Genomic DNA, 14,977 nt, shown 5'->3' with positions numbered 1-14,977 from the left:
GCGATCACTTACGAGGCGCCCCGCATCGGACTTTGCACCCACCAATCACGCGGTGAGCGTCGAGCAACGCAGCGTTCGGCGCGGCAACGAAACGTGTGCCTGAGCAAGCGGAACGAACCAAAGAACTCGGTGTCTCGGAGGGAGAAACGATCTACACCAGCCAAACGTCGTGATCGGCACGGGCAGAGAGATATATAGTGATCTAAACAAAGGAAGGACGCTTGATTCTGCAACCCGTGGGGGAGCACGGCGAAGCGTTGTCAGGGGAGAGGGAGTAGGGGACGCGCCTCGCACCGGTCCCCGCACAGCCCCAATGCGCGCGTGGCGCGCCACCTGTCGGGGCAGCGCCGTACATTGAGAGGAGGGGGTCTTCTGTGTTTGCCGCAAGATGACTGCGTGTGCGGAAAGCGCAGAAGAAATGTAGCGGAAACGCACTTCGCTACTCGAGTAACTGCAACTTCTGTAAGTTACATGCTCATAATTACCGATTTACACCGCAGTATAGCTTTCTACGGCACGTTTCTAAGACAACACCGCATTCACTAGAGGCGCTTTTGTACCACTTTGAAGCATCGGACTCGTGGCTGAGTGGTAGCGTCTCCGCCTCACACTCCGGAGACCCTGGTTCGATTCCCTCGCGGCCCATGTTGCAAGTTGTTTTTATATATACATTGCCTGCAGGGATTTTTCGCTCACGGCCACCCCGCGGACGCCGACACCGGCTTTTCTGCGACACGAGCTCCTTAACGCTGTCGCGTTAAGATATCACTTTTGCCTACGTTCACACTTATTGTAGCAGTTGAGCATGTGCTTTGCCTTCCCTGGAGAAACAATTAAGCATTCTTAAAAGCTATACGGCAATGATACTAAAATCACCAGAACTCAATTAAACCTACTATATCCGCATTTTGCTTTTTTATTACTGTAAGTCAGGCAAAACAGTTGATTCTAGGTTTTCATTGCTCATAAATGTGACAGCTAGAGTATCGAACGGCATCTAATATAGTGCAACAAAAACAAGGATACAAGAAGTGGAACACACATAATTTGGCACTTGTGTCTGTCATTTCTGCTTGTGACCATGTTTTTGCTGCACTACACTACATTCCATGATTGACCAAGAAGCCCACATTGTCACCCTTGTAGAGAACAGAAAATTTCGTTAGATTGAGATTTGAATGTGTTTACCTTATTGGGGGGGGGGGGGGCGTAGCTCCTCGAATCGCAATGTCCGGATCATTCATGGGTGCAATTTTTTTTTTTTTTTGCCAATTCTGTCCAGTATAGCGGCATCGAAAAAAACCACAGAAACTGAGCTCATGTCAATTGATGCTACTTACCCTATGTTACTTCAGTTCACTCAATCAGACTGCAGAGTACTACACATGACCTATTTATTAAAAGGACCATGCAGAGGCAATTTTTGGCACATGTTCAATGCGCTGTTGTGTTAGCAATGGTGAAGTAATTGTTTTGTTTTAATCCTCGAACACTGGTAAAGGAAGCATTACTTGTAGGGGTGGACGAATATTTGAAGTTTTTCATATGAATAGTCTATTTCACGCTAAGTATTTGTATGCTAAAATGATTAACTATTTGTCATTTTTGATTATGTAAAACTAGCCAAATATATTGCAATAACCAGGTGTGAAAGTTGTTACTGTTGTCCTTCTGCTAACATGTATCACAGATTATCAGAAAAGAAACGACAAAAGTTTTTGAAGCAACACAGAAACAAAATGGGTTATGCAAGCTTTGTTTGTTAATGCACATGGTATGGCATGGTAATATAAATTGGACGCCAACCACAAAAATGAAAAATAAGAGATTGTTCTAGTGGAGCTTTGTTCACAATTGTGGTGAGCAAGGCTCTGATGTGTGAGCCGTTACATCTCATATCTTCTGTTTTTGTGGATGGTGTCTAATTTTCAACTGCTTATTATTTGCATTCATCTAGTCCTAAAGAGGTGGTGACATATTTGGAGTACTAATCTTTCCATTTTGTTTTAATTGCTGAGTTTTTTTATGTAACTTCATGCACCACACAAGTTCAACACATGCATTTTCATTCTTTCAAGGACATCACCACTAGTGGAGGGTATTCTGTGCTAACACAATTATTTTGATATTTCCAGTAAGCATGCAGTCCTCGTAAAAAGTACCTAAATAATTTTAGCCAATGCAGTTATTCATCAAACGTGTAGTCTGCATCAACTTCTAGCATGACTCGTTCTTGGCAAACTTGTGAACCAACAAATTTGAGCATGCAGTCTCCCCCCTCCATATCTGTTTCGATGAAGGCTTCCCTTTTGGAGCACTTAGTATTCAGCCCTGTTTCCCGTGGTTACCACTATGTTGGTGACAGAAATACTATGTTAGAGAGCTGGGGGTAGCTAGGGGTTGGTGTTGGGGGGGGGGGGCATTCTGTAAGTGTACACCTAGTGGACAAGTCCATTTCACTGCTGATGAAGTGCTGATTAGTTGGGGGTGCCTGCCTCATTCTCATGCGTACCTCAGCCGAACCAATCAGAACTTCAGCAGCAGATGAAGTGGACATTTCCACTAAGTGGACACTTACAGAATACACTCCCTGTGCTCTGTCCCATGTTTCCGTCCTTCGCCATGTATTCTACTCAGTAAACTAATTTTTCAGCATGTTGGTGACCTTGATCTTCCAATAGCTCAACACCTAAATAGGTATGCACTATAAATAAGGCACTCTAAACCCAAGCAGTGAGGTTAGCGATTGAAACTGTTGTGTACCATAGAGGTTCAACCAATGGCTTCACCCTAGCTTTCTAAGTTAGCTTTACTGAACTTTCAATGTAGACAAGGCAGAATATAAAGACATACTAGCATTCTTCTAATGTGCTCCACTCCCTCTGCTTTCTCGTGTTATTACAATCAGTCTATGTAACCCAAATGAAGTAAAACAAAAAAGGGAATTGTGACACTAAATTCATTTCACTGCATCATTTTTAAAAGTATAGCGAGATTCTTTAATTGCATTACAAGTTGTTACTTTTGTTTCCATCTTAACTTATTTTTCATGCTCCAAATAGGGCTACCACTGTTCCCTCATCCACAGTTATCAATGTGTTATGGCAGCTTCGGAAGTTATCTGAACTGAGTAAACGCTACATATTGCATAAATTCTCAAAACATTTTTACAGCTGCCTTTAACGTCTATAGTTTCTCATTAAAGCCATCATATCTCTTGTGACCACCACTAAATATCTTGTTTTCATGTATACCTAACCTGAAAGATGGGTGCTTTGTAGTGCTAGTATGCTCTGTCTGAGCATATTGTTTTACGCGAAAATTGCTGACATACAACTCTGACAAATGCTGCATCAAGCATTGATGTTTGCTATTTCGCCTTCTACTTCAATTTTACTGAATGTATACATTTTAGCAGTGCACCAGGAGAAAGGGCTCAGCGCTGTTGCTGAAAATGCTCACGAGAACTTATAACGATCAATTCCCCATATAATTGGTTTTGCTAGAAAATACAGGGATACAAGCATAGATAAACAACGAGAAGTGTGGGTAGAAACACTTTATTTACAGCAGACTTCTTTTTCTATCCATTTCTCTTCTCTCACACCATGATACATACTGTTAAAGGCTGTAGTAATGCATAGCTTGAATGAACCAACACCACCTACACATACTGTGCTGTTGAACATGGCAATGTAAGCTAGGTTCATGCACAGCAGATTCATGTGCTAAATGCATTCACTCTTGATTCTAGGCAAGATAAATAAAAAGAAGGTATGTAAAGAAAAATGCTCTATTTGATTTGGAGTCGGGCTTGTAGGACGATCGGAGGAACTTGGGGCGACAGGACTAGTCGAGCAGGATTTATTTACAGTATTTACATTTGTTTATGAGATACATCGACAGTCTAGTGTGGCTCCCAAATGGAGCACACAAGAAGAAGCATACAGAAAACAGCTTACGAGCACACAGCTCACGAGTACATTGACGAGCACAGAGCACGACGACGAGCACACTCTAGCCGCCGACAACAGCTGGTTATATCCACTTCGTGTTCCCTAGATCCCTAGGTGAGGCAAAACGTTCTACGGCATCGTAAACAAGCCGCCTTTCTGCGGGACGGTTTACACACGCACGTACGCACTTTCACTGCACTCGAAGCTGACCTTCGCAACGCGGCCGTCGTGTTGTCCATTGTCCTGCGTCCCCGTAGCTAGGTGGTCACGCCCGACCCCAGCCGCGGACCTCGCACAGTGGCCTCCGCCGCTGCCAATTGTCTGGCGTCTTCAAAGAGCCGTGAAGAGGCACCGCAATGTACTTCCTTCCAGGAAATCCCCCTGCTTCAGACGAACCGTGAAGGCGTTGGCGATTTCACTAACAATAGCTGATCGCGTTTAGTCATGCGGCGCCGAGGGGTTGTTGACGCGGCACCTCGCGGCCCCTGCGAAACGAGTCACCGCGGCAGGTGTTGAAGGCTTCCACGGTATCTTCGGGGAAGCTCGCCACGCTCGCAGCTGCAGCTGGCTGCGAAAACTTGCATGTTGCCACCTCGGCAGCCCATTCCTAACGGCTCCCTGATTAGCTATGCCTATGTATATATATATATATAAGTGCGCTCACATTTGGACAGAAGCCGAGCGCAGCTGCAGTGAACAAGAAAACTTATACAGCATTTAAGATCTAGGATGTAAATGTGCTAGAGATTTTTATTAAAGGATATCAAAGGTGATGCATACTTAAACTGGTCTCTGCTAATACTGGTAATACTATGCGTTGCCTAGTTTTATAAAATGTGCCCTACCACTGGCCTCCCGAGGTAAGGCTACTGCCCAGTTGCAAGTGCAAATCGCTCAATTATGTCTAGGGCACACTTGAGCAAAAAGCAGACAAAACAGTGCCGCTGAAAATGCCCCTGAGGCTTCAACAAAGCAGATAAAAGCCTGCTAGGACTGAATCAAGAGAATTGTGTGTTTTGAGTCTAGGTGTGCACACCTTGCAGTTGTTCATAGGTGCTATTTAAAATATTTTACCTACTTCAGCTAGTTCTTGGTTTCAGGCAAAAAAAAAGGTAATGTATTCTGCATAATTTCCACCATTACATACCCAAACTACCCAAACCCAGGGTACCACAGGTCTGATTTCTGATACCTGATTTCTTTTAGGAAATCTACGTACCCTCTAAAAAAATCTTCACAGGAGCTTAACCCGAACCTCTCTTCAGGAAAGCCATCACACTGGTCTTTGAACAATCATTACGCAGTGACTCCTTGTGATCTGATTTTATGCACGTCAGCACCTTACAAAGAGGAAAATTTAACAATGGCAGTATGACAGATACACAACAAAGCAAAAGGATGTAAAGCATGACACATACAGCCATCAATGTTCATGTCTTCATTTCAATGCAGATGTCTTTAGCAGTGAATATGTCTTCATTATACCGAGTGTCATATCACAAAAGCGAAGGGCAAAGGTATTTGCATTCTAAACTGACAAATGTGCTCTAGTATGTTTCACCGCAATACACAATGTGTTTTCCAGTGAAGCATGTTAATAGCGACAAGGGTGAACATGTCACCTATGGTTTCGGCTATGTGTCCTGCAGTGAGGCATACGGCAATGCATACTTTTAGTGACAAGAGCTAACCTGGCATGTGTGCCTTTAACCAACGAAAGTTGTCAAAACATCATCCTCCCGCGAAAATCTGCTTTGCTGAGATTAGAACAATACATTCTTTGCTGACTGAAACCCTACATTCCCGATTCGCGTGAACCCTTCGCAATATCGGCATGCTTCATCGTAATGCGCAAATAATGATGGTCGAATAGGCTTGTGCAAACGTTTTGACAAGGGAGCTTGTCTGCATCAGGGCAACTGCTTTCCTTGGCAGTTTTCACGCAGGTGAGTCTCCCCCATTTCAAACAGAATTAGCTGGTGGCAAAGCGACGTACCGACAAGCGTTTGGTAGTGGCTGGTAGAGAAGCAAGAGTAAAAAGTTACAAGTATGCTATTCGATTAGACATACAGATTGTCTTACGGTGAAACATAGCATGGGTGGATGCAAAGCAGCTCCTCGAGAGGAACGCTGATCTGGCTAGTTACGAACTTCCACGTGAGCGAGTGAGTACCCCGCGTTTGGTGGTCTCCCAGTGACAAAATGACATTGATTGTGTTGTAAATGGGTGGCGACACTACTGGTGCAGAAGCGTCGTTTAGCTTTCGAAAACTGCGAAATGACGTAGCTATGGAAGAACTATAAACAGTTCAGAGAAAAAAAAATCACCGCCCAAGCACTCCCTAACCAGCGAATCTGAGACGTGCGGCCCCAGTGGTTATCACCGGGTTAATCCCGACGGTTCATTAAACGACGGCTCGATTGCGGAATTCTCGGTACGCAGTTGCTGCTTGCGCGTTACACGGCACACTAGGTCCGTACGTACCACACAGTAAACTAAACAAGCTTCAGGAGATCACGTACCTGGCGCAGGTCATGCACAGACACTCATATCCGAACGCCTACGTATATACTCGCACATTTATCCGGACAGAGTAACTCCGTACTGTCACCTGTGCGGCGAGCTATAGCTTCGCTAAGTCGCATCTCTGGGACTGTGAGGAGGACCCCAGCCCCTCTTCATCCAATCCCCTGGCCTCTCCCTCGCTTTCATCGTGGGAGGAAGTGCTGCTTTGCTTCAGCCCAGGCGTGCAACTCCGATCCGTGGAGCGAGCCGAAGAGGTCGCCGTCACGCATCGCCTGGCGGCCATCTGGCCTACCCGACGAGCATATGAATTAGCTCCCCACTCTAACGAATAAAGTTGTCTCTCGCTCTTGCGCTAGGCTGCAAGAGCCTGTTCTTGTGCCCGGGCTACAGCATCGGCGCAGCATTAGACAAGTTCATTCTCGGTTCTCCTCGCGGCCTTGCTGATCGAAAGCTGCCTGCTCCTAAGGAGTACGTATTACGTGTGGCCTACCCATTTCGGAGCGGGAGAGAAACTGCTGTGCGCGCGCTCGGCTACGACGGAGAGTAACGATGTCAATACTGGTGCAGCTAATCCAACATGGCTAATCGCGCGTAACTATGTCACCTTTTTTTTTTGTGTGGATGCGCATGGGGTTGCACCGGAGGTGTTCCCGGCGACTCGCCCGACAGGCGGACGAATCGGCTAGCCATATACAGCTTCGCTCTAAAAGTGACCCGCGTGAACATTTGCTTACGAGGTGGACGAAACAACGGGCCAAAGTGCCACAACCACGTCCGAAATAGCTCTGAAGGTCTGCCAGTACACTTATTAGGCGCCTCGGCGCGCGTACTGTGACAGGAGACGGCGGATACGCGTGCACATCATTAAGGAACACATACTCTTACAGTAAAAGACGTTGTGGGGCTAGTTGGTGCATAGCTTTCATTAGGTGAAGCGCCAATAGTGACGGCACACAAGAAGGAATACATACAGGACAAGGCGCGCCTTGTCCTGTCTGTATTCCTTCTTGTGTGCCGTCACTATTGGCACTTCACCTAATGAAAACATACTCTTATGTCTAGTGACAGTGGCCCCTTTTCACTTTTAGCATGCTTCACTGCACTACTTGTGAGTATGCTTCACCGCTAACGGACAACTACTGCGGCGAAGCTGACTTTAGGAATCCGACTTATGCAGCATTTCTTACTCGGTACCAGGCTTGGCAAAGTTTAACCACACTTACTGCATTAATTTCGTTTGTTCTTTTTAACTTTCATATCACAGAGACAGACCCTGCACCACGCAGTAGCAGGGTGATGCCACGTCTTAATCCTTTTAGCTGCGTTGTGCAGCAGGCACGACGCCAATGGCTGCTGTTGGGAAACGTCAAGCGATGCTCTTCCGCGCAATGATGCCATTTGTCTCATTAAAGAAAATGCAGGTGATTAAATGAGCTGAAAGAAAGCTGTAAAAAAAGCAGCAGCAAATTTAAAGCTGATTAAAGCGACAAAACAAGCGCGCTATAACACGATCTGGCGGAACAGCTCCTCATGCCAGTTTTTTTTTTTTTTTTAAGTCCTCGTTCTCTAGCGCATCCTTCCCTGAAAAAGATTACTGAATAGTTTTATGAACGCAATGGCGATCATGACGGAGGCAATGCCACGGTCTCCACGGCCCACTCTACAGGCCGATTGCAATTTGACGTGGCCATGAGGCAAACTATGCGCGCAATATACTTAACTGTAACGCATCAAGCGGGTGACAGCCCCAACCTTTTCTGTGGAAATGTCAACATAGAATAAAGAAACATGTCAATAACGCACGCTGTAAGTGGGCATGCAGCCGGCAGTGCACAAATAGGCGGATGTGACGTCATAATGTAGACGTTCTGCTAGACCGCTTTTGTCTGCTGTGACCTTGTTGCAGCAGTCGAGGCCCAACTTTCTGTAACTGCATTCAATGTAGAGCCGTTGCACTGTGTCTACCGTTCGTGATTTCTTTAAATCAGATAGGTGCATCTGCGCTACGGCTGAGATATTATATTAAATATGTCCCTTTCTTGCATTATAGCCAATAATAGCCAATCCTCAGCCATAGCTGTAACTTTTGATCTATCCAGCTCTAGCTTCTGCGTCTCTTCATTCAAAATTCAAAATGCTCTAGCTTTACCGCAGCAAGCGGATGCTTATTATTCGTTGTTGTTGTGCCTCGCGTTCTAAGGCATCGCAGTCGTACCACTACCACTGTGTAAGGTACAGTTTCCTTTCTGGTATGTGCTACCGCAACGCATCTGGAAAAAAAAGGTGACAGTAAATCAGTATGGAAGTGCTTTAGATGAGAGTACTTTTAGGAGTTTTGTACAATGGTATTGTACGATTAGCTGTTCTTTTGCTGACACTTGTCGGAAAGATAGCGAATTCGTGCTGTATAAGACGGTCTCAAAATGCGAGCTAGCGCGCAACAGTTGCCGCCGTCTCGCAGAAGTCGCAGATCCACCTATTCCTGCCTTCGATAAGCACTGCTGCAGTTCATATGCGTTGTCCTTCGTTGAAACAATAGAGTGTCACTGTTAGTAAGGCACAACACGCATGTGTTAAGTCGCGATGTAAAAAAAGGTGGCACCTCCCACGCGTCAACGCATATACATATGCACTGAAACGTTAGGGCTGCAAATGCTGTTCCGTGCGTCTCTTTTTTTTACGCACCTTTATTCTCATGTTCTCTATGCTATAACAGCACTGCAATCACTCCAATTATTTTGTGCAGGCTTCACAAATGCGATGAGCCTGGCTGAAAGTATCACTGCCAAAACGGCATGCCACGCCCCTTCCATCGTCATCGGTCAGGTCGAGGTTGGCACACAGTGCAGCTTCCCTCTGGTTGACAAGTCTGTTGGGTGCTCCTTCAGGGCAGGCAGCGAGTCGAGGAGCGTGCAGACTACAGAGACTGTGGATCAATCATACTCCACTACAGGTAGGCAGTGACCGGCACTTCCCTTACATTTGCTTGTTTGTGCGAGTTTGTGGTAAACAGCCAAGTTTGCCTACTTGGTACGAGTTGCTCAAGTGTGTATGAAATTATGCTGCCGAAGACATATTAGTTGGTTTGTGATTCTTGTCTGAATTCTGATTGGGGGCAGCACGCAAAAATACTGCTCTATTGAGCACACTGAAGCACCTTAGGTGGTAGAGCTTAATCCAGAGCCCGTTTGCCCTGGTGTTGTTGTAGCCCTTACGATAACGTTAAACCCAGTGAGTATCTTAGTTATGCCTAAGCCGGTGTATTAGTGTAAAAACGGGAATGTATATCAATGCATAATGTAAGTTGACCCCTGTGTTTGTGGTAAATTAAATTCAAACAAAATTCTTTAATGCAGTTAACTACATAGTTTGTTTTATCAATATGCTCAGTCACTGAGAGAGGTGAGAACCACACCGGAACTGTCGGGATTCTCGTTCTGAGACAGCTTTGAGTCACGACATTCCCGCAGCACATGACTAAGCAAAACTAGGCATGCGAAACACTGCCATCAGGCAATGAGCAGCATGTACTGGGCATCTGAGGTGCACGCCAGCTATCACTTTAGCTGACCTGTAGGTCTTTTCTGGTGATTGCTGGGCATAGTCGTTTTGATCCTCTCCAGTCGATGGCAGCTTCAGTTCTTTTGCACAGTGTTTTCAGACTGTAGTGGTCGACGAGGCCTCTTCTGTACCACAAGTTTATCTCAGAGGACAGTTGTTCTTTAGCAGTACTCTTGTTACAATGTGCTAAAACCTCGTCCACCTTTGCCAATGTGAAAAGTCAAGCCTTTTCACTTTGAGAAGTGAGACACTAGTGAGGAAACTGCATTGCCTTTGCAATGAATTGAACCTGCGTTCATCGGTAAATCTCATGCAAAGTGCTCACAGAGAAATTCCACCGCACTGTCCTCACGTTCACTGTCAACAGGGTAGTCGTTGAGCAACAAAGCTTCCAGTTAAAATCGACATTTACACTGTTTCTAATTGTGTTCACAGAAACCGGACGGTGCACTGCCACAATACTGCTGTACACTTCCACCTATGTTATCACATTGTTTGCAAAGGCAATAATGAAGTCATACCTAGAGATGGCATTTTTGCACCTGTAGCTATATTAACACATGTTGGCACAAAGGTTGCAGAGTTGGCGTGTTGTCCACAGGAACGAAAAAATGATGACTCTTTCTAAATTTTGACTACTACAAACAGGAAAACTTCCTTATTTTGATTCACAGTATACATGGCAAACACAGGAAGAGTGTGCTATGGGATCGAATCCCGGCCACGGCGGCTGCATTTCGATGGAGGCAAAATGCGAAAACACCCGTGTACTTAGATTTAGGCGCACGTTAAAGAACCCCAGGTGGTCAAAATTTCCGGAGTCCTCCACTACGGCGTGCCTCATAATCAGAAAGTGGTTTTGGCACGTAAAACCCCATAATTAAAAAAAGTGTGCTAAAGGCGTTTTGCAACACCTGACCAAGGCCCAGCCTCTCCTTGATAATTCAGTCACATGCTGTTGGAGCATAAGATTTCCGAAATGGCTTACAGTATCTTTACTGGCACTAAGTAAAATTCATATCTGTTCTTTGTCGCAGCATAAATATAATACATTCGCTGACTGATTTTTCGAACTCTGCCATGGTACCGCAACACGCTTTATAGGGTCAACGTATAACAACGACCAAAGTTTTTCATGTTTGAAACAGTTGTCGTCTGATTTTCCGGACTCTTTCTCTCAATCGCAACTCAAAAGCTACTGAAAATGCAAACATCACCACCATCATTTTGTTTTTCTGCAGCCTCAAACTTGCGTTGCACGCAGCTCGCATTCCAGTTCAGAACTATCATTTCCGGTACAACCTGTGCTACAGCAGGCACCACTTGCTGCACCCTCCCACAAGGCTTCACGCTGTCATTGCTGTCGGCACCTGTCAGTTGCATATGGTGATTTGTACTATTGGTATTGCCTCTAATGTACACTGGGGTTCACTTTAGATGCATACTGCAATGCTAGGCTCAGCCGTTTAAACAACCAATTCTCTTTAGTGGTTTCATTGGCAGCTGCTACCAATGGTGCTGACACCACCTTCGTCATCCGCCTCCAGCTTGGCAAAAACTTTGAAGTGAGGCAAATATTGGAGACTGACGATTAAAAAGAAGGCCAGCATTATCAGGCAAGTGCAAAGTGGCCAATTACAAGCAGATGCCTGATAGGAATTTGAAAATTCTCTAAGCATACAATATCAGACTATCAAAAAGAAGTTGAAGATTTTAGAAGCTCAGCAAGAAGTCTGATGGATCCTGACAGAAGAATGTCAGCCAAGATGTCCACCGAAACCTTCAGGAAGCTATTCTGACGTGGCTGAAAGCCATGATCACCAAGCAAGTGCCGGTGTCCATGCTATCTTAAGTTGTAAAGCAGAAACCCTGGCGCTTCACATGAACATTGAGATTTTTAAATTTAGTGATTGCTGAAGCCGAAATGTCAATGTCCATGATTGACAATGGCCCATCTTTGACACTGACCCCAATGTTCACCCAAACTGCACTGTCCTCAACTGTCCACTTATTGCACTGTCCACTTATTGATTTCAAGCACACTAAATTATTCCAGCCAGTGTTCGTGCAGCAGCTGCGTGCAATGCACACCGGAGTTGCGAACCTGAAACTTCTGCGAAGCAAGTGCAGCTTTCTTACTTATTCGGAGCACCTAACACTTGGCATGATGTTTAGAGGTATAAACATTTCATTTTTCACAGCGTACTTACTATATCGTTGACCTTTTATTGCAAGTGGCAAATTTGGTTTGGGAGCTACAAAGCTATGTTTTGCAGCCTCTTTAAGGCAGTCCAGATATAGTGAAGATCGGTTATAATGATAGGATTTTTCATTCTTCTTGATGTCAATATAAGTGGACTGTAATATAATTTCCAACTATCGGTGCCTGAAATGAACTGTATGATGCTCCCCTGACCCTGCTGGAATTAACAGGTCAGACCTGCTGGCACGAACACGCCAGCGTGCCTTGGCCGCTTGTAGAATTCAGTGATTGCCCACTTATCTCAAGCATAGGTAGAGGCTCCGCTGGAATTTTTTAACATGAATTGGAAACGGTAGTAATGCCAAAAGCGTGGAAAAAGCGCAGTAATAGTACTAACATCTTCCAGCAGCTACTGACTTATTGCTGTCACCAGCGGTTTGGCAAAATTGTATGAAAGTATTCTTCACACAAGGCTAACATTTACCCTGATACATCCGCTGTGGTTGCTTAATGGCTATGGTGTTGGGCTCATAAGCACGAGGTCGTGGGATCAAATCCCAGCCGCGGTGGCCATATTTCGGTGGGGGTGAAATGCAAAAACACCCATGTATTTAGATTTAGGTGCAATTTAAAGAACTCTCGTTCGTCCGAAAAATTTCCGGAATTTGCCACTACGGCATGCCTCATAATGCGATTTTGGTTTTGTCACATAATACCCCATCATTTATCCCAATACACAAAACCTGTTAGTCATCTATGTGGGAATAAAAGGGGTTGTTCAAGAACGTACCACCTTGTTTGATTAGGACGTGAAGTACGCAATGCCTTTCTACACAAACACTGCCTCAATTTTCTTAGACTTGGACAAAGCGTACAATACTACATGGATATTTGGTATATTGGAGTATTTGGCAAACTTGGGGATTTGTGGCGAGATGCTGAGGTGTCTAGCAGACTTTGTCCAATTTCTCCAATTCGACATTTCAGGCACGTCTGGGCACAGTGCTTTCGTGCATATTTGTTGAAGAAAACGGCTTGCCACAAGGTTCTATTGTAAGCACAACACTGTTCGAAATGGAAACAAACTCCAGAAACAGAATTATGCCATCTTTAACTTTTCAGCCTAACTCTAAATTTTTATACCTTTATTGTGTGCTTTGCATCAAACTTGTTAACTTGCGAACGGCTGATCCAGATTGCTTTGAATGAATTGACAGAGTGGGCAGATAAAAACATCTTCTGTTTCTCCGCTGAAAAAGCTGTTGCTGTGGTTCTTTCATAATAGAAAAAGGGCTTACAACCATATGCTATCTGGAAATTACATGAAGCCATACTGCGAGTCATATAAGACCACAAGTTTTAGGGTTTTATTCAATAAGCAACTGAACTCCTTGTGCACATAGATAGTCTGACGATTAAAAGAAGCAAGGCACTTAAAATTCTAAAAGTATTCTCCCGCAAGCACTGGGGCTCTGACTGCAAATGTCTTCTATATACAATGTGTTTCAGTGAATACTTTCAAATATTGATAAAAATGTACTCTTCGAGAAAAAAAGAAAACCTCTTCAGAAGGAAACTGCTAGCTGTGGCAGACACCAGGAGGTGTCAAAGGCGGGCTCATTAGTTAGCTGATTGATTAAACTTCACTAATTAACTTCTTGGTGGTGGTAAACTTTATTGAAAAGCGGAAGGGGAAAGGGGGAGGTGGCTGAGGGATCGGGCTCAAGTAAGGCCCTGGGCCTGCTTGGCCTCCTCCGCCCAGTCCACCAATTCAAGCTGTCGGTCGACGTCTCCGGAACTGAGCCAGGCTTTCCAGTCAGTTTCGCTGTTGACGGGGGGATGAGGAAACAGGAGTGATGTGCATTCCCCCATTATGTGTGTGAGTGTCCCTGTTTGTGAACAGAGCCTACAGAGCCTATGTATCCGCGGACGAGGCTCGGTGCACAAGATCTCGAGCCAAACTGTGAACCGACACGTTGCCGGGCACAGCTGCATGAGCGGGGGTCCGCACGAGAGTTTTGAAGCCGCTTAGGGGGTGCCGCGTGAGGACATTGTGCGCCTGTTTGGAAATTCTACCGCGGATGAAATTGTCTATGGCCTGCTTGCTATCGGTGATGACGGTATTCACTTCAGCATGCATGGCCATGGCAGTCGCGGTTTCCTCCGCTTCCACCACTCGGCCAGCAATGATTGTTGTCTGTTCTATCAATCCTCCGTTGTGATCCGCTACAACCGCGGTCATGAGGTTGCCGCGAGGGTGTCTTGCTGCGTCTGTGTAGACCACTCCATGTTGCGAGCCGTAGCGTCGCCAAATGGCTTCACTACGAGCCTGCCAACAGCCCTGATGGAACTCGGGGTCCATATTGCGGGCTAGAGGCGGGGCATAAATATGCCCCCTGACCTTTCGCGGAATCGTCATGTACTCTGTAACCTTGGGGATGGCCTCGAGACTGAGCTTCTGGAGCACTGTGCAGCCATCCAGGGTTTACAAGAGACGACGGACTTGGGCTGTGTGGTGAGCGTCTAAGAACTCCTCGATCATGTTGTGCATGCCTAAGGCCTCTAGCCTTGCGGTGGCTGCGTGGTTCGGAAGGCCCAGGGCTGCCTTTGTGGTTCTTATCATTGTGTTTAATTTAGCCAAGTCCATGGCTGTGAGTTTGGCATATGGTGTCGAGTACATGGTTCTGCTGGTAATGTATGCCTGCACAAGTCGAAGCAGCTCGCCCTCGC

The 14,977-nt window shown here is 45.5% G+C and overlaps 1 protein-coding gene across 3 annotated transcripts in view; it reads left to right on the top strand.

Moving 5' to 3' along the window:
- The window catches only part of LOC142590020 (uncharacterized), a 41,223-nt gene that overhangs the window by 15,755 nt on the left and 10,491 nt on the right, over nt 1–14,977 (top strand). For all 3 annotated transcript variants that reach the window (XM_075701844.1, XM_075701842.1, XM_075701845.1), the window contains exon 3: nt 9,230–9,436. In XM_075701844.1, coding sequence (XP_075557959.1) covers nt 9,230–9,436 — 207 coding nt within the window. The remainder of the gene's footprint in view (nt 1–9,229; nt 9,437–14,977) is intronic.

Source organism: Dermacentor variabilis, chromosome 8 (genome assembly GCF_050947875.1).
Source record: "Dermacentor variabilis isolate Ectoservices chromosome 8, ASM5094787v1, whole genome shotgun sequence".
In the NCBI taxonomy this organism is placed as follows: Eukaryota; Metazoa; Arthropoda; class Arachnida; order Ixodida; family Ixodidae; genus Dermacentor; species Dermacentor variabilis.
The sequence above is the reverse complement of the archived record's forward strand: the minus strand, read 5'-3'. Positions and strand labels throughout refer to the sequence as shown.